Source organism: Loxodonta africana, chromosome 8, assembly GCF_030014295.1.
Source record: "Loxodonta africana isolate mLoxAfr1 chromosome 8, mLoxAfr1.hap2, whole genome shotgun sequence".
In the NCBI taxonomy this organism is placed as follows: domain Eukaryota; kingdom Metazoa; phylum Chordata; class Mammalia; order Proboscidea; family Elephantidae; genus Loxodonta; species Loxodonta africana.
The window spans coordinates 51514099-51538963 of NC_087349.1; the positions used below are offsets into that span (position 1 = coordinate 51514099).

General features: G+C 36.0%; 1 protein-coding gene across 1 annotated transcript in view; it reads right to left on the reverse strand.

Annotated features, from left to right (window-relative positions):
* The window catches only part of CACNA2D1 (calcium voltage-gated channel auxiliary subunit alpha2delta 1), a 543509-nt gene that overhangs the window by 3395 nt on the left and 515249 nt on the right, over positions 1 to 24865 (reverse strand). Inside the window, exons 32-37 of the mRNA XM_064289931.1 lie at positions 24355 to 24507; positions 24202 to 24254; positions 19968 to 20023; positions 19401 to 19530; positions 16572 to 16681; positions 14009 to 14091 (exon numbers count right to left, since the gene is read on the reverse strand). Coding sequence (XP_064146001.1) covers positions 14009 to 14091; positions 16572 to 16681; positions 19401 to 19530; positions 19968 to 20023; positions 24202 to 24254; positions 24355 to 24507 — 585 coding nt within the window. The remainder of the gene's footprint in view (positions 1 to 14008; positions 14092 to 16571; positions 16682 to 19400; positions 19531 to 19967; positions 20024 to 24201; positions 24255 to 24354; positions 24508 to 24865) is intronic.

A 24865-nucleotide genomic window follows, 5' to 3' on the forward strand; every position in this document is an offset into this window, starting at 1 on the left:
GGATAGAAAATACTTGATAATAAATCCTTTTGAGTAATACTTCAATTATTAAATAGAAAACTTACTTTCATAGTATCAAAAATTCCTGTATATTTATAAATGAAATACACAAGAATAAAATTTAACAGCATGTTTTGTAATTCCCGAGAAAAATGATTTTAGCAGCTGTGCTCTGTACAGACATATTTGGGACTGGTAAAATAAGTTTAAGAAATAAACTTCCATTCTCCATATGCCTTATATTCAGTTTCTAAGGTGAACATACTGTGCACATGTAGCATCTGGATGTTCATCAAGAATTAAAATAAGAAAAGGAATAATGTAGGTGAGCAGCGAACAAAAAGAGGACACTCAGAAAACATATATCCAAAATAAAGGCTAAGATGAAAACAGAGATCTGTTTTGTTTAGAGAGTCATGAAATACAAGCAATGATTATACTTACTTGGATTCCCCATTCTCTACTGTTGGCTCATGAAGTTCCCTACTAAAGGAAAATTTATTCTTTTTCTTTTATTCCTAGGTTCTATATTGTGTAACATTTTCCATGCTCTTTTATTCCTTTTAAGGTATTTAATTGCATTAAAAAAAAAAAAACTCATTTATTAATTCTCTTAAGCATCTCCTTTTAAGAATTCAAGAATCGTCTTCTAAGATTCAAAATAACAGAGTACAGAAAAAATGTATATTCTCTTCTTCAGAATAATTTTGCAAAGACTCTAAGGTCCCAGAAAATAAGTGCTTTGACTCCTTATATTCAGTAGCGTTTAATACAGTGCCGGTCGCATAGTAAATAACATTACTTTCTTGAATGGTAATTTAGGGCAGTAGAACTCTTTTTGTTTGTTAGAAGAAAGGCTTGGAGGAAAGAACCAATACAGGAAAATTTTGTTATTTTCCTAAAGCTACCTCTCAAATCTAAACAAAAATCATAAAATCATGTTTAATTCTTAGTCCTCACACTACTTGCCCTTTTATGCTCTCAGGAGGGACCAGTCCCTGGAGAAGGACATCATGCTTGGTAAAGTAGGAGGTCAGCAAAAAAAGAGGAAGACCCTCACGATGGATTGATACAGTGGCTGCAACAGTGGGCTCAAGCATAACAACGATTTTGAAGATGGCGCAGGCCTGGGTAGTGTTTCATTCTGTTATACGTGTGAGTAGGAACCGACTGGACAGCATCTAACGACAACAACAATTTGCCCTTTCAGGAGCATTTGATACTGTAGAATATTTCTTCCTTCTTGAAATACTTTCTCATGTGTCTTTGGTTAGCACTCTCTGTTCTTCCTCCAAACTTGTTTGCATTCTTTCTGTCCTTGGTTTGATTTCCTTCTCTTTCTTCCCTCTAAATGTTAGCATTTTCCAGTGGTTAGTTCTCTGTCCTATTTTCTTCATTTAAACTTTCTCCCTAGCCATCTGATATAGCTCTATGCCTTTACATTTCATTTATTTGCTAATTCATACTTCTATATCTTCAGGTTAATATATCCACTAATCTCTACCACTTCTCCTCTTGTATGTCTCACAGTGATCTTAAACTTGCCCAAAATACTATTCTTCTGAATCTCAGTAAATGCTCCTTCTAGAAGTAGTGAAAAGAGGACCAAAAGTATAAGTCATATGATCTTATCCCTTTTTCTCAAATTTAATCCATCAGCACGTCCTCTTAAGTCTAACTTTAAGTTATATCCCCTAACCTTCTACTTTTCATTATCTCAGGTTCAAGCAACCATCTTCTCTTGCCTAAAAAACCAGCCTATACTCATGTAAATGCTGCTTCACTTGTCTCAGTACTTCTATGGTTGCCCTTTTATACTCTCCTCCAAAAAGGAGTCAGAGGGATCTCGTTAAAACCATAAATCAAATCCTATCAATCCCTGCCTGAAACTTCATAACTGTCTCAGAACAAAATCTGAATTCATTACCAAGGCCTACAAAGCCTTATGTGGTCTGGAGCCTGTTTGCCTGTCCATCTTCGGTCTCCTCACAAATACCCCAATTTCCCTTCACTCCGCTCCAGAAATATTGGTTTTCAATGTATCAAGCCAAGGTGTTTACTATCTCAGGGCCTTGGTCTTATTTCTTGCTGTATCTTGGGTGACCATATAACTTATTGTCCAAATAAGGACAGTTTTAAGAGTGAAAGGGAATGCTATTCATAATTCTTCTGGGACAAAAGCATAAAATGGGACTGTTCCAGACTCTATCTCACACACAGAAAAATGGCCTAATATGCAGTAGCTATGCAATTTTTTCTTATGCAATAAGAAAAGAAATTTTTTGTTTTCTTATGCAATAATACTTGATAAATGAACAGTAGGTACTCAATAAAGCAACACACCTAGTGGTTGGTTAGAAAATCCACAACTATAAAATATTACCTTAAAGGTCTAAATCTCACTTAACCAGGAGCACTCCCCAGCTGTGGTTAGGTATCAATTTGATGGAACAGAAAATTAGCACACACTCGAGACCCTTTTATGTATTTAGAATGTATTTTGTAGTATGTGTTTATGTATTAGAATGTATTTTGTCAAAGAAATCCTTAATCAGCTCAATATTCTAGAAGTTTATTACAGAAAGAAAAATATTTTCTCTGGCTCTGGCTCTTACTACATTGTTTTTATTTTTATAATTTTAGGGTTTTTTTCTTCCCCTTTTGTTCCATTTCCTGTGCGCCATGATGAGATGTGTTTGTTTCTATAAGGGAGGTGGTAGCTCAGATAAGTTATTTGGAGTCCCTGAAGTCTGCTAATTGACTCACATTGAAAACTGTGCCTCTTTAGTTACCTCATCATGCTTTCTTATGTGTTTTGCATGGTGCAACCACATAGGCTTGAAATTTATCTAATAAAAGTGAACTATGAGATACGCTCTAAAAATATTCTACATCGCAAATGAGTAGATGTAGGAGAAACTTCAGCACGTTCTCCATTTTATAGAAAGAGAAGTCCTACTGGGACTATGGTCAGACAAATCAGTCTGGATTACTGTTGTAGAAAATAACAGATCTGTGCCTAGTTTCAGTTCAACACATTAAAATAGAAAAAGGATGCAGTGTCAATATTATATAAATTTATATTAAAAATAAAATAAAGAGACTAATTTTATTACATTTCCTCATAGGGGACCTCTCTCAAAAGACTCTACTAATCAAGGTATCTACTATTCCTTTTCTCTCCTCCATTTCTCATTAAAAAAAAAAAAAAAAAACTAGACCAGCGCTACATTCATGGTTTCGCCCCTAAGGTTTACTTTAGAAGACCATATATGTTGTTGTTCGGTGCCATCAAATTGGTTCCAACTCACAGCGACCCTATGTACAACAGAACAAAACACTGCACAGTCCTGTGCCATCATCACGATCCTTGTCATGCTTGAGCCCATTGTTGCAGCCACTGTGTCAAATCCATCTCCTTGAGCGTCTCCCTCTTTTTCACTGATGCTCTACTTAACCAATCATGATGGCCTTTTCCAGGGACTGGTCCTTCCTGATAACATGTCCAAAGTATGTGAGATGGAGTCTCACCATCCTTGCTTCTAAGGAGCATTCTGTCTGTACTTCTTCCAAGAAACATTTGTTTGTTCTTTTGACCAAAACCCAAAAAAACAGTCCATGGTATATTCAATATTCTTCACCAACACCATAATTCAAAGATGTCAATTGTTCTTCGGTCCTCCTGATTCATTGCCCAGCTTTCGCATGCATATGAGGTGACTGAAAACACCATGGCTTGGGTCAGGTGCACCTTAGTCTTCAAGGTGACATCTTTGTATTCGAACACTTTAAAGAGGTCTTTGGCAGCAGATTTACCCAATGCAATCCATTGTTTGATTTCTTGAATGCTGTTTCCATGGGTGTTGTTTGTGGCTCCAAGTAAACTGAAATCCTTGACAACTTCAATCTTTTCTCCATTTATCATGATGTTGCTTATTGGTCCAGTTGTCAGGATTTTTGTTTTCTTTATGTTGAGGTGTAATCCATATTGAAGACCATGCATACTAGTGGCTAAAACATCTTTGAGTTTTTGCTGTCAAACAAGTATTGCTAAATCCTAAGTCTGCCTTCCTTTCCCCAACAGTATCTAAGACAATTAATTGTAACATAGTAAAAATCTTAATACATTTTAATTTATTTATATACATTCAGAAATAAATTTTTCCAAAAGAGAATTTTCTGGTCATTTGGCTAAGAAGTTTTTGCCCTTTCTTTTCTGAATCATAGTTATTATTAAATTCCCTTCAAAAGGCAAATCTTTGGTGAAGACATCCACTAAATAATGACTAACTTTTGAATTTAGGAAGATCTCTACTTAGTGACTCCCAGCTGTTTCAAAGAAAATCTGTATTTTAGTTGGATACTCCACACTAACTCTCTTAATAGGAAAAACATTCTGAATAAATAAAGGGCATTCTCTTACATGGCGAGCTAACATAGTTAACATATTAACTTACGAGGGAGGTTATTATATTTGTTCAACTATTTATACAGAGGGATTAATACATAAATATAGTTATACATACACACATTTATATTTATGTACTTTTTTCATGTATTCAATAATGTGCTTTTAAAAATTGGGTTTGCATAAAATAATGAACTTCGTCAATGGCATGGCAAGTAACTATTTCTTCTCTAAAAACACTGATTGGAATTACTATCATTTCCTGATGAATTATATTATTCATTTGGTGTACTTTCTACTTTGGTTTATAAACAAACTTTTGTTTTTTTATTTGTCTTACTTTTGTACTTCATTACCACTAAGCCCCTGTCAAAAAGTCTCATTTGAGCACTTGTGTTTTAAGGAGGTCCTCATGGTATGGGGATTCACAAATGTATATCCATAATCTATATCTTTTTTGGGCTCCACAGAATGCAAGGACCCTGTGTTTAGACTGAGTCCTTCATTAAATGCTTTAGAGAGATGTCACCCTTTAGAAGACGTTAGAGGTTATCCCACCATCCCAGTTTTCCTGTCAGCAGTTGCTAATTTATAGCAAATTCCTAGTTATAGCCTGACTAACACTGAAGCTTATACCCTGACCTTTGTTGGTCCTCAATGTGGGGAACAATCGCCAACTAACCTCTCATTATTTTTTGGTAATAGTTTATGTTATTTTTTCAACTTTTTATTGTTTCAGAGAAAATGATACTTCCTTTGATATCATCATATCAACACTCAAATTGCATAGACTGGATTCACTGTTCCATACTGATAACTGTGTTTTGAAGACCCAGCCCAAATCTTACTATTGTAAAGTGTACCTCATCTACTTTATCTTCTCAAGACTAATCATTATTCATTCCTTAAAGACACAGAATCAAATAATCCCAGACATGCTCTTTTCATCTTCTAAAATTTATCTTATTAAAATGTGTTGATCACATCCAGTTAAATACATATTGACATTTATTTATTGTCATGATTAATTTATAATTATGTTGAGAAAGAAAAATATATTCATGGAAACATTAAAAATTTTATTTGGGTGGGGTCTAAGATGAAAATATTTAAAAAATTCATTGTTACATATATATATTTAAGGTAAAGGTAAAAAGGGAGTGGAACTATTAAAAAAGAAGTTATGCAGATTTTTGTGTCTAATTAAACCAAAAAACATCAAATCTTTTGCTGTCAAGTTGATTCTGACTCACAGCAACCCTATAGGACAGAGTAGAACTGCCCCAGGGTATTTCCAAGGATGTAAATCTTTATGGAAGCAGGCTGCCACATGAAGCCTCTGGAGGGGTCAAACTGTTCACCTTTCAATTAGCAGCCAAGTGCTTTAACCACTGCACCACCACAGCTCCTAAACCAAGAAAAACCAAACCCGTTGCCGTTGAGTCGATTCTGACTTAGAACTGCCCCATAGAGTTTCCTGGTGGATTTGAACTGCCAACCTTTTGGTTAGTAGCCATAGCTCCTAAACACTATGTCACTAGGGCTCCTAAGGGTGTCTAATTGATAGCCTAGAAATCTTATCTAAAAACTCTATGATTAAGTAAACTTTTGAATAAAAGGCAAAAATACAGTGTAATATACTCTCCCTTGCCTATAGAGTATATTGCAATAATGTGTTGCCCTTCTGTTCAAGTTTATTCATCTCTATTATGACTACTAATAGGGAAATTATTTAAAAAAATTCTTTACGTTTTTCATATGTAAGTGGTATGGTAACCTGTGCACACTTTGAGGTGTCAATCAAATGATATCCCAAATAGCTACTTGTATATCATTTACATAATGTGTCCTTGTAGAGATTTAATTTTGGCCTTCTCTTTCAATTATTAAAATCAGTTAAGTTTACCTCACTGGAAATTTTTGCTATAAAAGCCACTTTTTATTATCCCAGAACAAATGTGGTTATCTAATGAGACCCAGTCTCCTACACTACTTTCTCCTCTCTGATGAGCTCATTCTATTCATAGTAATGGACACATCTCCATCTAGTGGTTTCGCAATCAATGAATATCTAGACAACAATGAAGAAATCACAACAGAAGTTGTTCTAGTAACAAAAATCATGGCAATTCCAGAGCATCAGAAATGAAATTGCAAAACTGTAAATGGAACACCAAACAAAAAGCAGGTCCCAAAGCATCTTTTCAATAGTGTTGATTATATGAATCAGAAATTGGACCAAAAAGTTAATAAGTATTGATAAATTTGGTCTAGATAGTACTGAAGAAAGACCTGGCAATCTGCTCCAGTAAAGATTAAAAAAAAAAAGATTACACCCTAGAAAACCTTGTGGGGCAGTTCTACTCAGCAACATAAGGTAGTTATAAGTTGAAATCAACTCGATAGCACCTAACAACAATAATGTAAGTAATATCAAATAAAATGCACTTAGAAATGTGAAGCACTTACAATAAGATAGTTCGATAAGACTATTAATATTTTAGGAGTAAATATCTAAAACATTTAAATCAGATTTATTGAAAAAAAGAATGGATGACTTCAAAGTCCTTAAATAATGCTTGATAAAATGAAAATGATCCATTAATTTGTCACCATTTTTGAAAATTGTCTTTATGGTATTTTTCTTTAGTAAAAGTAAGATATTATGAAGCATGTGTCCCCCCCCACCCAGGATTGGACTTAATCTTTACATAAAACCTCATGACAATATTATGATTGTTATATAAATATAGAAAACTGAAATTTTGTTTAGGACTAGAAACCTATGCATCATTTAAAAACAATATTTGTACTGCGATTTTAAGAACCTGGTTTCAGGATATTTAATATTGTGGGTTGGGGAATATGGATTATTTTGTAAAATATCAAGCCAAAAACGAAAACAAAGAAAAATTAGAGAAAGTGACTGACCATCCACACCACATGAAAACTTGCAGTAAAATGAAGATAGGAGCTGACATCATGGTACAGGCACGACTCGTTGTGCATATAAGTTGATCCTATTAATAACGGGCAAAATAGCAAGTACAGGAAAAGGAAAGAAAACACAGAAAAGAAGACATACGAGATGAGATTTCATGCAATTTGCTAGCAGTTAGCAGTTAATGTGAGCCTTCATCCAGAGCAGATTCACAAAAACCATTGCAAATAAGCATTATCAAAATATTCCACTGCTAAAGAAACACAACACATCATCAGCACATCAAGCTACGAGCAAGAGCTGTACTTTCACACACAATTCCCGACATAATTTACAGGAACTTGAATTGCTGGGAACTTTTGTATTAGCCAAATCTTTTTAATGCCTTGATGAAACAATACAGTTTCCTAGGAGAAGGATATTTTTTTTTTTGTATTAGCCAAATCTTTTTAATGCCTTGATGAAACAATACAGTTTCCTAGGAGAAGGTTTTTTTTTTTTGTATTAGCCAAATCTTTTTAATGCCTTGATGAAACAATACAGTTTCCTAGGAGAAGGATATTTTGGGTAATATATTTTATATCATCTTTAAAATCCATCTGGACAAACCTAATCCCAATCTTTGTACTGTTGAAAACTGGTGACAGATAGTTGATGACTGGTTTTCCTAATGAGCTGCAGTGCACCTTGAGCCCTGTTATGCATTGAATTATGTCTCCTAAAAATATGTGTTGTAAATTCTCACCTCTAGGCCTGTGCTTATAATCCCATTTGGGAATGGGTTGTCTTTGTTATGTTAGTGAGGCAATATTAGTATAGGTATATCTTGAGTCAATCCCTTTTGAGATATATTAGCAGAGGCACGAAGATTGATGCCAAGCACATGAAGATCACCAAGAAGCCAAGGAACGCGGGGCTTACAGATGCTGAAGAGTAATAAAGACCTTCCCTCAAAGGCATCAGAGAGAGAAAGCCTTCTCCTAGAGCTGGCACCCTGAATTCAGAATTCTAGCCTCCTAAACTGTGACAGAATAAATTTCTATTTGTTAAAGCCATCCACTTGTGCTATTTCTGTTATAGCAGCACTAGATAACTAAGACAGAATTCGGGACTGGCAGAGTGGGGGGCTATGATACATAAAATATGTAAGTGGTTTTGGAATTGGCTAATGAGTAGAAGTTGGAAGAGTTTTAAATTTCTTAATAATAAAAGCCTAGATTGCCTTCAAGAGACTGTTGGTGCAATTATGGATGTCAAAGGCAATTCTGGTGAGGGCTCAGAAGGAAGTGAGGAGAGCTATAGACAAAGTCTCTGTCATCTTAGAGACAATATATGGTGTCAGCAAGAGAAGGCCGCTAGAAATATTGACGTTAAATGTAGTTTTGGTGAGGCTTTAAAAGGAAATGATGAACATGTAATGTGACAATGCAGGAAGTACGATGCTTCTTATGCAGTGGCAAAGAATTTCTCTGAATTATGTTTAAGCATTTGGTAGAAGGGGTAGAACTTATAAGTGACAAACTTGGATATCTAGTTGTTGAGATTTCTCAGCAAGATCTTAAAGGGACCATGTGATTTCTTCTTGCCACTTACAGTAAACTGCAAGAGGAAAGAGACGGATTTAAAAATCAACTGTTCAAAATGAAAAGAGAACTTACAGATTTGGAAAATTCTACTGTACAAATTAAGGACAGATGTCCTAGAATTTTCACCACGGATGTGGCTACATAATCTTTTGTTAAAGAGATTAAGCCAGTGACTGATGGATCTAACCAACTACCACAGCAGAAAACTCTTCAGCTTAGACTGAAGGGGACAGAGAAAGAAAGAAAAAAAAAAATACTGTCTGCCTCTTGGAATTCTACAGGCAGGAAACAGGCCAAAGGATCTATATCTGTTGTCCTTCGAGAAAAGAAAAGGACCACCCCTGGAGCAGCTTGGAGATCAGTGGAGCTGTTGGAAGGAGCACAGAAAGCAGGACCTTCTTGGTTTCAGAGGATGGTGCCACAGACTCTTGAATTTCAAAGGTGGGGCTGCAGCCTCCTAGGTTTCAAGAGTCGGGTCTTTGCCAACTCAGTTCCGGAGTGTGGGGCTGCTGTTGAGGTGTACCAGGGGAATGAGGCCACTGTCCAAAGCTTAGGGGGTAGGGCTGCCATGCCAAGGAGCAGAAGAACAGGGCCTGCTGGGACCAAGGGGGTGAGGTTGCCACTCGGATGGACTAGGAGAATTGGGGCCGCCCAAAGCCAAGGGAGCCAAGTTGCTGTCCCAGTGGGCCTGGAAGATGAAGCTGAAGCCCAGGGATGAGGGGTCTCTGCCCAGAATCCAGAGAGCATGGCCAGTACCATGCTGGAGGGTGGAGCCATTGTCCAGATGGTCCTCCAAGACAGGATTATCTTCAAGCCTTGAAAGCTAATATAATTTGTTCTGCTGGGGTTTGGACTTGCTCGGTGCCTATTATCCCTTTTTTTCACTCCAATTTTTTCCTATTTGTAATGGAAATGTCTACCTTGTACCTCCGACTACTATACTTTAGAAACAGATAACTTGTATTCTAGATTTCCCAGGTTCACAGATGAAGAGGAATTTTTGCCCCAGGATGTAATAGGCCTAAAATCTCACCCGTATTTGATTTAGATGATTCAGAAGGTACGATTTTGGACTTGGAGTCGATTTAAGACTTTTGGAATGATGTGATGGGGTGAATGCATTTTGCATGGGCTAGGACATGAATTTTGGGGGCCAAAGGGTGGAATATTATGGATTGAATTATGTCTTCCAAAAATATTGCTGTAAATCCTAACCTCTATGGCTGTGATTACAATCCCATTTGGGAATGGGTTGTCTTAGTTATGTTAATGAGGCAGAATTAGTGAAGGGTGTTATCTTGAATCAATCTCTTTTGAGATATAAAAAGAGATTAAACAAGTAAGCAGAGCAGAGACAGGGTAAGATTGATGCCAAACCACATAAAGATTACCAAGGAGCCAAGGAATGCCAGGCCTACAGGTGCTGAAAAGTGACAAAGACCTTCCCCAGAGCCCACAGAGAGAAAAATCCTTCCTCAAGAGCTGGCGCCCTGAATTCAGACTTCTAACCTCCTAAACTATGAAAGAATAAACATCTGTTTGTTAAAGTCATCCACTTGTGCTATTTCTGTTATAGAAGCATTGGTAGCTAAGATAGGCCCATATACAACATTCTTCAGGGGATGATTTGCCACAAGCAAAGCTCCAGAAGGTGTAATAGATAGAAAAATAGGATTCCTCATAACTGGATTTTACTGAAGTTTTACTGGATGAAATTGAAAAAAATGATCAAGCTACAATTTTGGGTCACTGTCTTAGTCATCTAGTGCTACTATAACAGAAATATCACAAGTGGATGGCTTTAACAAAGAGAAATTTATTCTCTCAGAGTCTAGTAGGCTACAAGTACAAATTCAGGGTGTTGGCTCCAGGAGAAGGCTTTCTCTGTCAGCTCTGCAGGAGGATCCATGTCTTCAATCTTCCCTTGGCCTAGGTGCTTCTCTGCACAGGAATCTCAGGTCCAAAGGACACGCTTTGCTCCCAGCACTGTTTTCTTGGTGGTATGAGGTCCCCATGTCTCTCTGCTTGCTTCTCTTTTATATCTCAAAAGAGATCAGCTTAAAGAACTATCTAATCTTGTAGATCTCATCAAGACAACTGCCACTAATCCACCTCATTACATCATAGTGACAGAATCTACAACACACAGGAAAATCTCCTCAAATGACAAAGTGGTGGACAATCACACAATACTGGGAATCATGGCCTAACTCAGTTGACACATATTTCTGGGGGACACAATTCAATCCATGACATTCTACCCTTTGGCCCCCCAGAATTCATGTCCCTGACACATGTAAAACATTCACCCAACATATCATAGCAAAAGTCATAAATCAATTCCACGTCCAAAATCCAAAAATTCCTCTTCATTTGTGAAATCTAGAATACAAGTTATCTGCTTCCAAAGTACAATGGCAGAGCAGGCACAAGCTAGACATTTCCATTACAAATAGGAGAAACTGGAGGGAAAGAAGGCATAATAGGCACTAAGCAAGTCAGCAGAACACATTACATTAGCCCTCAAGGCTTTGAAAATAATCCTCTGTTCGCTGAGACAATTTACACAATGGCCTTGCCCTCCAGACTCTAAGTATCAGCCACACTCTCTGGATTCTGAGTGGAGGTCCCTTAGCCCCGAGCTTCAGCTCCGCCATCCAGGCCCACTGGGACTGCAACTCTGCTCCCTCGGCTTTAGGCACACCATTCTCCTAGTTCGAGTGGTAACTCCACCTTTAGAAACACCGGAGGCCATGGCTCCACTCTTTGAAACCCCAGAGGTCCTGGCCGTGCCTTTTGAGACTGAGGCAGCTCAACTACTTGTGTTCCTTGTCTCTTCAGCTTCTGCTTCCTGGTTCCTTGGCCTGTTGGCCCCTTAGGCCTCACACTCACATCTGCCCTGTTGGGGCAAGCGTTCCAAAGCTCTGCAGCTCCAACGATAAGTACCTGGAGGCACCCCACTCCATCAGGAAGCCTCCTGCGCAAAGGCACTTAGCTCTCTTGCTCCACGGGTTGGCTCCAGCACTGTCTGGCGCTGGTTTCCTGGTTCTGCTGCTGCCTGTTCTCTGCTGCTGCCAGTCCTCTGCTGCAGCTGGTCCTCTGCTGCGGCTGGTCCTCTGCTGCTGCTTTTCACCATCTGTACCATCTCCAGTGTTTAACAGTTCTCCTCACTTCCTTCTGAGTCCTCTATCCATTCACAGTTTCAAAACCACTTCCACATTTTAGGTATCTGTTAGAGTAGCACCCCACTCTCAGTACCAAATTCTTTCTTAGTCATCTAGTGCTGCTATAACAGGAATACAAGTGGATGGCTTTAACAAAGAGAAGTTTATTCTTTCCCAGTCTTGAAGGCTACAAGTACAAATTCAGGGTGTTGGCTCCAGGGCAAGGTTTTCTCTGTCAGCCCTGGAGGTAGGTCCATGTCATCAATCTTCCCTTGGCCTAGAAGCTTCTCCATGCAGGAACCTCAGGTTCAAAGGAGACACTCTACTCCTGGTGCTGCTTTCTTGGTGGTATGAGGTCCCCATGTCTGTCTGCTCACTTCTTTCTTTTATATCTCAAAAGAGACTGGCTTAAGAGATTGGCTTAAGAGATTTTGTAGATCTCGTTAATATAACTGCCACTAATCCATCTCATTACATCATAGTGATAGGATTTAAAACACATAGGAAAATCTCATCAAGTGACAAAATGGTGGACAATCACACAATACTGGGAATCATGGCCTAACCAAGGTGACACATATTTTAGGGGGACACAATTCAATCTATAACAATCACCTTCCCCATCTAGGAGATATGATCAATAGACCTCACAGAGATAACTCAAACCTTAAATGTGCTTTTTAAGCCCTATTCCCCACCCCTGATTTTATTTCTTCTTTATTCCACTTCTAATTTATATTACTTGGCTATATAATATGTATATGTGGAAATGTCTTATCTTTTGTGAAATAAATGTGGTTATATATTTTAATAAGTACACCATAGGTAAATCTATTCTTAATAATTTTTTTAAAAAAAACTTTATAAACACACATTAATCAACAGATGGGTCTGACATACTAGACAATTCATGAGATAATAATGATCTATCTTTGGACACTCACTGGTGTATGCAATCCAATTAAAGCAAAGGCACACTTTAAAAGAACCAGAGAATTGGAACATATTATATTTAAAATCAATAAAAAAGTAGAGATTTTCAGGTGGGCTTTTCTTTTTAAAATAAAGTTTCTTAATATTAAAATAAATTTAAAAGCATAAAGCTGGTTACATACAAAGTAAGTCAGAATAGTGTTTATTAGGGGAAGATAGCTGACCTATAGGAAAGTAGAGGTCATCTTTGGATAATATACAGTAAATATGATTTGTAATTTTTTTAGCAAATTAACTCTGTGTAATTTACATGTTCTATTTTTTTTTTAATTTTAAGCAATAGAAAAAATTAATACAATTAAGAGAAATGATAGAAATAATTCATGTGAGGGAATCAGAAACAACATAAAAGAATTATAAAATCATAGAAAAATAGCTGTTTAACAGGTTTTAAAATACACTGAATGAACATTAAACACAAACTAGTAAATATAGCAAAAAATTATACCATTCTTTTCATCATGATCGGGAATATAAATGAAGGTAGCACACACACATACATATATATACACACATATATATGCATGTATAATATATACATACATACACAAAAAACTAAACCCACTGCTGTTGGTTCAATTTCGACTCATAGTGACTCCACAAGTTATTATCATTTACTGGAAAGTTTTTAAATCACCAGATTTGTGACTGTTGCTTATTAACAGATTGATTGGAATTGTATTTGAAAGTACAATTTCAGTGGGAAAGGCAGAAAAAAGAAGCAACAGTTGAGTTTATACCAACCATGAAAACTATTGAAATGGAAAATCTACCTACCAGCAAGTACATCATGCTAATGAGAAACCCTATGGTTAAGACATTTTGTTTGAATTAAAATTGAAATTTATCTTCTTAAGTTCTTATGGACAATGACCATTGTTTTATAGTATTTAAAACAGCGAAAGATTCAACTTACCAGGTTATTGTTATCAAAGCAGACATCAGGCCCTTTTCGGTATCTGGGTTGCTTAACCATATCACAAGGATCTGGACCATCAGCTGAAGAGACTTGTTAAGGACTATGAAGTTATTTTTTTCTGACATGATTTAAAATATACGAAGAACACAAATTTATTTTTCAAAGCAAGCATGAGACACCTATGCCATTACTCTAGTCCAACACAACCAGTTCAAGTATTTATTAGGGATTTAGAGAACTAAATTGCCTCAAATTCTCCCTTGTCAGACAACAGGTCATGTGGAGAGGTCATCTCTTTTTAGTTTTACTATATATAACATTGTACCTGGCACACAGCAGGTAGTCAATAAATATTTGTAGAATATAAGTGGATGAAATGTACAAATGATATAATAGTCTTTATGGTAGCACAGGGAAGACCCGGGTGCTTCTTATTTAGCGAACTGAAATACAAATTAAATCCTAATAATAATTGGCAATCCCAAATATAGATGAGGATATTTTTTTTTCCAGAGTGTGGAAATATGTGATTTTATAGATACTGTAAAGAAGTTCTGCTATAATTCTTTAATAGGCACTGCACTGACATTTAGCACACTTGCCACTAAAGTGTTAAGTTTTAGCTTTAGCGTGATAAGAATAAAAAAAAAAAAAATCAAGCTCCATGTAAATGCTAAGGACAATGCTCAGTAGATAACAAGTAAATAGGACTTAAAAAACTAATTTTCCTTCATTTTTAAAGTTCATTCCATTAATAGGAAATAAATGACTTTTTCATACTAATTTCTGGAGTCAAAGCTTTTTTCTGTTAACTAATTTCAATTTATTTTAAATAAATCACATTTTAGTCTTTCAAAAATCAGAATAACAAAGGCCATACAAAAGTAGTAGTTGACTGATTATAGTTCTCTTTTGACTAATACAGCATAATCAGCTATAGGGCAAGGGCCAAACCTTAAATTTTATATTCTGAGAATATTTTTTACAGTGCCTTGCATTCAGTAATGTCTATAATAAAGAGAAGAAATGAGGGTTCAATTGTCACATGCTAATTTTTTAATCAACTGGTTTAAATGTTTTTGTGTATAAATTATCAAGGTATTTTAATATCAAATATATGTGTAAATTTATACATTTTTTTTATATATAATAAATACATATAATTATTATATATACAGGCAGTCCCTGGGTTATGAATGTCTGACTTAAGAACAACCCATAGTTACGAACCAACCCCCATAAAACCTATTACATTAAAAATTTGAGGTACATACAATGGTTCATAATAACAAATGGGCGATACTTTGCTTTGCATATCAAAACATTATTATTATTACTGTATTATTATGTTAAAGATGTTTTAGTGTATCTGGAAGTGTTGCTTTAATGTTTTTATGCATAGAGAGATATATTATACACTATATACTAAGAAAAACATTTGACTATTATTAGATATAAGCCATATCTAACCATTCCAACTTACATACAAATTTGACTTAAAGACAGATTTAGGAATGGAACTCGTTTGCAATCTGGGGGCTCCTTGTGTATAGTTTAAAAAGCTGAGACTTGAGAAAATTCTTCTTACCTCATAGATTATTAAATTACATATGGCATAAAAAATCAAATTCCTATATGAAGTAAAAAATACCAATTTAATTATTTTTTCCTGAATATTATCTCAATGATACATACATAATAAAGTAATATTCCTAGCAAATCAGTGTAATGTAGGAGCAAAGAACAATAAATTAAAAAAAACTTTCTGTGGTCCCATAAAAAATACTGTTTTGTGGGACAAGCAACATTCCCATTTCCCCCACTGACAGGTTCTGTTTTGTATTCCAGAACGCTCTTCAAATAGCACTTTCATAACCAAGCATTTGGGTAAGGAAAATATAATTTTATTAATTATATAGTATTGAATAGTACTGTCATTTTGTCCTTTGAAAAATATTTCAGGAATTATTCAAAACAAGGTAAACATAATAGAACAGTACCGAATCGCAAAAAGATGTGACACAGTGGACTTTATGTAATAAAGTATCTAACTCCATTTTTGATGCTTGATTGCTTACGGCTTTCAAGCCACCACTCCATTTTCCCTTCTGCCTATACCTGTGCAGCTGATAGGAAAGCCCGTGTGCTCTCCCCTTTGACGCCATTGGCTAGTTCAAACCATGCAAGCCCTGGGCTTCATTGGTGGGAATCCTCACCCCAGCCCCAATACCTAAGCACCATAAAACCTTAAGCCAGTCGACCTTTCCTGCTCTCTCCAGACATTTTTTTGATCTGTTTAGACGCCTTCTCTGGTCTCCCCAGAAAGCCTCATTATGTAAGTAATACACCTTTCATACCCTGTTGGTGTGTGAATGTGGCATCATCGGTCTTGACATCCAATCCAGATTTTGAGTTGGGGGGGTCCATCCCATTTCTGCAGAGTGATCACAATATCCTATAATATTTTTCTCCTTATGAGCATAACCAATGTGACATGGTTAATAAATGCAATTCTTTAAGACGGATTCCTGTTCTTAGCATCTCTCACATCAAAGGATACAAGTCTGCTCCGCTTGTATGAGCAGTCGTGTGTCACAGGGACATGTCCCCTTGCTCTCAACCATTATGAATATTAAGTTAGTGTTCATAAGCTTTTCTACATGAAAGATTCTGTAAAATAAATATTAAAAACATCACAGGGAATGAATACTACCTTCTGGAAAAAAAATCTCAAGGATTCTTACATATTAAACTAAAAGGCAAAATATGACATATTGAAACACAAATGATCATCAACACAATAGTACACTGAGATGAGGATGATTTTATAAGAACAAAGACTACTGGGTTTTATTTCTTAGTATGCACCTATAACCACTCTCAAACACATGCTACAAAGAAAAAAAAGATGTTTTTATGTGGTTGTTTTTAAGGTGTTAGTCCTCATTATAAAATAAGCATTATTTAGTTGTTACAACTCATATAAAAGTTTTTTATTTTACATGTTTAGAGCATCATGATATTTAGCATTGAAAATATGCCAATTTTTGCCTTATTTTACAGATAAAGGAACTGGGAGCACAAAATGGCCAAGGATCTTGCCCAAGCCAATGGCAGAATAAGGTCTAGATTAGTGCTATTCAATAAAATTTCTGTGATGGTGGAAATGTTTTCTGCTCCATCCAATTCAGCGGCTTCTAGCCCATGAGGCTATTGAGCATTTGAAATATGGCAACTGTCACACACTTGCACTAAACTGTTAATTTCATTTGAAATTTAAAGCTACTTATGGTTATTGGCCGCTGCATTAGACAGCACAGGTGAAGACAGAACTAAGCGTTCTTAAAAAAAAAAAAAAAAAAAAATTAGGCTCTGTCAACTGTTGTTCACACCTTAAGCTGCTTCTGCCTTCTTTAGCAACCAACATAAAAATTTAAGTTTTATTAAAAATTATTTCTTTTATGATTATGCATTTTTCAAAGAAGTGGGATTCTATTTCTTTTTCCCCATTGAACCTGGGACACAAACATAAAACAAATCAAAGGAATCCATGATTCAACTTAATGCCTTGATAACATTGATCTTTACACTATAATTTAACTAAATCAGTTATTTGAATCCACTTTGGTATTACTGGACATTGATTACTAAAAGGGCAAAGGACTCTGAAACTCTATCTGATGTACTCACTACACTAGAATTCCATTTCCTGAAGTTGGTAGCCTGATGCTAATCTGTTAATGAGATGGTCTGCTTTTCTTCTGAGTTCATGCCTAACTCTTCCCCACTCCTCTCTCTTCTCAAACACCCTACCTCCTCCTAGGACATAGAGGTTTCTGAAGTCACAAAATCATACTGACCATATCTATTACAAATTCAGGCATGTTTCAGTTAAACCATTCTTGAAAAGATTTTAAACTGTTATAAATTTTTTTTCTGAATCTGCCAACAGCTAACTATTCTAGCCCTTTCACATTCTCAGATTATCTCACCTTCTCTTATTTCCTCTACTCTGTGTTAATATTTCTTCTAGAATAACCTACTCTCTTCTCCTTTGCCTTGGTCTTGAAAAACAAAGTGTCTCAGTTCTGCTTTGCAACCTGTGACTTCCTATTCTTTTCTCAGGGATCCTGTGGCATCGATTATCACTCTACTCTCAAAACTTCAAAACTTCCTAGGTTGCCATACTCCTATATTCCATTGCAATGAAATAAAATTTTCCATATATTAAAAAAAAAGAGGCTACCCTATCAGACTGTAATTCCACTTTCTATTCATCATTCAAATTCAAGAGTCATCTATGTATCTATACTTCTCAGCTCTCAGGGCCACGTAATTTAGTAAGTTATTCTAAAGAAACAATTCTTTAAAACATAAAAATCTATAAAGGATTCAGTGAGCATGGTTTGATTCAAGTTTTAAATTTTACTAAGATTAACCTTGATCTTAAAAAACCCATTGCTGTCAAGTTGATTCCAACTCATAGAGACCCTATAGGTCAGAGTAGAACTGCCCCATAGAGTTTCCAAGGAGCTCCTGGTGGATTCGAACTGCTGACCTTTTGGTTAGCAGCTGTAGCACTTAATCACTATGCCACCAGGGTTTCCTAGGAAACAATATTTCCTCCTAGTTCCCATAGTTTCAAATAAAAATATTCAACTCTAAATGCCAGAGAAAGTTAGAAGTAAAAACAAACAAATCCAAAATTTCTTCTCCAACTGTTTAGTTATCATACATAGAAAGAAATAATATGTTTTGCTCAGAATTACTTAATATATAAGCCTGCAGATTTATATTATAAAATTTTTAATGTGGGTTCTTTTGGGCAAAAAATACATTAAGATATATTAAAATTCTCTACATTCTGCCTAAAAATGGAGGCAATTTTTTTTAATCATATAATTCTTATTATGGTTGAAAGAACTTATCGAAGTTAGAATTAATTTTTAAAATTGTAAAATCTAAAAACCTACACAGAAACTGAAGATATCTGATATTTCCAACTTAAAAGTACTCATGTTAACATTTCTCGGACTATAATCACAATCTCCATTACTTTCTGCAGTGATTATAAAAGTGAATACAATTTCCTAGGGATATGGTACTATTCCCATTAAAATCCATTGCTGTCAAGTTGATTCTGACTCATAGCAACCCTATAGGAAAGAGTGGAACTGTCCTAAAGGATTCCCAAGGCTGTATTCTTTACAGAAGCAGACTGACACATCTTTTCCTGCCGAGCAGCTGTTGGGTTCAAACCACCAACCTTCCGGTTAGCAGCCAACAGCTTAGCCACTACACCACCAGGGCTCCTTAGTACTACTCCAGAAATGAAAAAACAAACTACAATAACAACAACAAAAACCCAAAACAAACAAAAAGAAATTACCTGGAACAATTTCCACAGTCTAATACACCACTGAATGATTTACTATCATTATCAAAGAAATACTGGGTTTGTTCAGTAATGCAGCTCTGCTTTGACAGGGAAGCTGTGAAGTCATCATCTTCCATCTCAACTGTGGGAAGTCAAAAAAAAAGAAAAAGCCCACCATCATGGGGACACTGAGGTTAGTCTCATAGAGCCTTCATTTCTCACAAAACAAAATAAATGAATAAGGGCAGGGCATTGATTAGTTTATTTACTGCCGTATACTATAGTGGCGACTCCAAAATTAGTGCCCAACAATGGCCAATAGAATGAATTAATTTAAATACATAATAGCTATAAAGTAGACCCACTGTGAACTAGGGAAGTTTTCTAAAGCATTAGGAAAGGTTTGCTACCATGATGTCAACCTACAGTAGTGTCAAACGGATAATCTCTCTCTCTCTCAGACACATGCACATGTACACACAGAAACACCTATGCTTTCTCTCTTAGTTTGTGAAATACAACACATCCAAAAAGAAAGTACTAATTTTTTGTTATGACAGTATCTGGATATTGACATACCTGCCTCTAGGAGTCGTGGAAAAGTCAAACTTAAGAGAACCTGCTGTAGAATAGACCTGGATTTTTAAAAATAAATTATTATTTATAAAAATCTAGATATTTTTCTGTATACATTTTATAATAAAAACCAGAGTATTGTTGCATGACATTGCTCTGATTGATCTACATGTACACAAGTACTTTTTTTTCAACTTTTTGAAAAAAAAAATGAGGACTCTTTAAAATAGAAAGTTGAGCAGCACTTTCTTGAATTATACAAAATACTGTAACTTTTTTATCTGTAAAAGAAGTCACGAAGTCACATACATTCAGAAACAACTGAGGGTCACATATGTGTGAAGAAGGCTAATGTGAAATAAGAGATTGTGGCTCAATGGTAACTCAACATTTCAGTGGAAATGTTTCCACATCCAGAATTTTCTCATTTTCATTTTAAAACTCTGTGGTGGAAAATAAAACAAAACAAATGAATCTACCTTGCCTGTACCATGAGCTTCTGAACTATTTATAATTTAAAGTATTATCTGTGACTACATAATATGACACTCATGAAATAAAATATACACGTTATATATGGGGCATGTGCCATGTGGCACATTTCAGTTTTACAACAAATGACAATTGATCCAAATATTTGTACAGAATCATTTGGAACTGAATTTAGTTAAAAAAAAAAAAAACCTAGGGGGAGATTATGGCCAGAAAATAGCTTAGAGACAAGGATTTTCAGAAACACTGTGAGATTAGAAAATCTACCCAAATCAACATATCTAAATATATACCAAATACATAATATATATATATATTAAAACCAAACCAAACCCAGTGCTGTCGAGTTGATTCCGACTCACAGCAACCCTATAAGACAGAGTAGAACTGCCCCATAGAGTTTCCAAGGAGTGCCTGGCGGATTCGAACTGCCAACCCTTTGATTAGCAGCCGTAGCACTCAACCACTATGCCACCAGGGTTTCCTAATGTATATATTATGTGTACATATATATATAAAATAAAAAGCCTTTGCCATGGAGTTGATTCTGACTGTAGCGACCCTATAGGACAGAGTAGAACTGTCCCATAGGGTTTCCAAGGAGCAGCTGGTAGATTTGAACTGCAAACCTTTTGGTTAAGAGCCAAGCTCTTAGCCACTGCAACACCAGGGCTCCATATGTACATACATATACATATATGTATATATATACACACACATATATATACACATACATATATGTGTATATCATGCCAGATAACACATTTTTCACTTAATTTTTTTTTTTAATTTAAAAGCACCAATCTTCTTTGCTGCTCTAACAAAATGGTTGTTGTTGTTAGATGCCGTCAAGTCAGTTTCAACTCAAAGTGACCCTATGTACAACAAAACCAAACACTGCCCGGTCACGTGCCATCCTCAAAATCATCGTCATGCTTGAGCTCATTGTTGCAGACACTATGGCAATCCATCCTGTTGAGGGTCTTCCTCGTTTTTGTTGGCCCTCCACTTTACCAAGCATGAAGTCTTTGTCCAGGAACTGATCTCTTCTGATAACATGTCCAAAGTATGTAAGAAGTAGTCTTGTCATCCTTGCTTCCAAGGAGCATTCTGGTTGTACTTGTTTCAAGACAGATTTGTTCGTTCTTTTGGCAGTCCATGGAATACTCGATATTGTTTGCCAACACCACAATTCGAAGGCATCAATTCTTCTTCAGCCTTCCTTATTCATCGTCCAGCATTCACACGCATATGAGGCAATCGAAAACATCCTGATTTGAGTGAGGCGCACTTTAGTCTTCAAGGGGACATTTTTGCTTTTCAAAGCTTTAAAGAGGTCTTTTGCAACTGATTTGCCTGAAGCAGTGTGTCTTTTGATTTCTCGACTGCTGCTTCCATGGGTGTTGACTGTGGATGCAACTAAAATGAAATCCTTGACAATTTCAATCTTTTCTCCGTTTATCATGAAGTTGCTTAGTGGTCCAGTTGTGAGGATTTTTGTTTTCTTTATGTTGAGGCGTAAACCATACTGTAGTCTTTGATCTTCATCAGTAAGTACTTCAATTCCTCTTCACTTTCAGCAAGCAAGGTTGTGTCATCTGCGGAACACAGGTTGTTAATGAGTCTTCCTTCAATCCTGATTTCTCATTCTTCCTCAGACAGAGCAGCTTCTTAGATTATTTGCTCAGCATACGGATTGAACAGGTATGGTGAAAGGACACAACCCTGACACACACCTTTCTTAACTTTAAAACACACAGTATCCTCTTGTTCTGTTCAAATGACTGCCTCTTGATCTACGTAAAGGTTCCTCACAAGGACAATTAATTGTTCTGGAATTCCCACTCTTCACAATGTTATCCATAATTTGTTATGATTCACACAGTTGAAGGCCTTTGCACAGTTAATAAGACACAGGCAACCATCTTTCTGGTATCTCTGCTTTCTGCCAGGATCCATCTAACATCCGCAATGATATCCCTGGTTCCACATCCTCTTCTGAATCTGGCTTGAATTTCTGGCAGTTCCCTGTCGATATACTGCTGCAGCTGTTTTCGAACGATCTTCAGCAAAATTTTACTTGAGCTTGATATTAATGATACTCTTAGATAATTTCCACATTCAGTTCAATCACCTTTCTTGGGAATAGGCATAAATATGGATCTCTTTCAGTCAGTTGGCCAGGTAGCTAGCTGTCTTCCAAATTTCTTGGCATAGACAAGTGAGCACTTCCAGCACTCGTCTGTTTGTTGAAACATCTCAGTTGGTATTCTGTCAACTCCTGGAGTCTTGTTTTTTGCCAATGTCTTCAGTGCAGCTTGGACCTCTTCCTTCAGTACCACCAGTTCCTGATCATACGCTACCTTCTGTAATTGTTGAATGTTGACCAATTCTTTTTGATATAGTGATTCTGTGTATTCTTTCCATCTTCTTTTGATGCTTTCTGCACCATTTAATATTTTTCCTGTAGAATCCTTCAATACTGCAACTCAAGCCTTAAATTTTTTCTTTAGTTCTTTCAGATTGAGAAATGCCAAATATGCTTTTACCTTTTGGTTTTCTATCTCCAGGTCTTTGCACGTGTCATTATGATACTTTACTTTGTCTTCTTGAGCTGTTCTTTGAAATCTTCTGTTCAGCTCTTTTACTTCATCATTTCTTCCTTTTGCTTTAGGTACTCGATATTCAAAAGCAAGTTTCAGAGCCTCTTCTGACATCCATAACAAAATTGTATAATCATTTCATTTTATCTGGGGAAATGGCAATATCAAATGAACATTGTAGAGTAATCTACATTGATTAAAGCTTGGACAGTACAATAGGCTGATGATGAGAAAAGAAGAAAAAAAGAAAAAAAAGAAAGATAATGGATCCCAGACATAATAGGAGGTTTAGTAACTTGACTGACCAGAATCAAACAATAAAAAAAATGTTATTTTCCAAACTTTTCACAATGTCTCAATAAATAGTTTAGATGTCTTATTTTTATAGGTGGTAGGGCATAGGTGGGAGCTGAGGGAGCTAGGAGGTCGGAATCAGTGAAGCAAAAGAATTAAATCTATTTTAGCAACATGATGACTCTCAAACTATGTCAGTCTTTGTATGAATAAGAAAGGCATAGAAACGTAGCTCATTGTGTCATGAATCTGGTCAGTGTAGACATCTAATTTCCTAATTAAGTGCAATAAATAGTTACTTTTTATAGATTAACATGCCTAAAAGTTATAGAACTGAGTATAATATAAATAAAAAATGCAACATATGAGAGTTTTCACAGATTCACATAAAAATGAAGTCTCTAAAGAGGCTGAAGTTTACATCAGCATAACATTGTTTTCATATGAAAAATGGAATAATTATAACAAGTTTTAAGGAGCCCTGGTGGCACAATGGTTAACTGCTCTGTTGGCAGTTCCAACACACCCAGTGGCTCTGAAGGAGAAAGATCTAACCATCTGTTCCCGTAAAGATTACAGCCCAGAAAATCCTATGGAGCAGTTTTACTCAGTTATATGGGATTGCTATGAGTCAAAATCAACTCAATGACATCTAATAACAACAACAACATAATAAGTTTTACAATGATAATTTAAGAAAAATATTTATAAATATTACCAATATGTGCTTTACTAAATAAAAAAGTAAGCCCCATAATAACAATTGATGTATCATATGATCCATATTTTCATCCAATTCTTTTTAACACCTTTCTCTTATTACCAATGCAAATAAAATTTTGTCTTACCAGGCAGCAGCAGTAGCCCACCAGCCAATGTGCAATATGTCTGCTATGGATGGCTATAAAACATAAAAAAGTCACTACATCAGTTTTTACATCAGTCTACCGTGGAGTGTCCCTTTGAGAGGCACTGATGGTTTGACAGTGGATATTACTGACCACATATGCTGAGCGATGCCCTGCTCCTTGTTTTGGTGCAGCACCGGGCTCACACACCGACTGATAATCGTAAGATTTGTTAAAAGCATAAACTGATATATTAACAAGGTGTCTCATCAAGCTCGGATCAATCTCTCCAAAAAATCTTCCAATCTGGTATAGAAAAAAATAATAACATTTCAAATTTAAGCTAAATAGTAATACCTAAACCAATACAATGAAAAGAAACACTATGAAGAAACTGTGAACTAAAACCACCTAAAAAAAACCACCTAGGAGCTTAAAAATACAAGCATATAATAAACCTGTGTATGACAATGTGAAAAAACTGGAGTAAGAGTAGTATTCTCATTACTTGCTGTCTCTGCATGATATTTTATTTGTGGAAGGAACAGACAGATTACTAAGCATTAAGGTCACACTCAAATGCCTCCTGGGGAAGAGAAAAGTAGCATAGATGAAAGAAGTGGGTAGGACTAGAAGAAGGAAAAAAACTCGTGGAGTCTGTGAT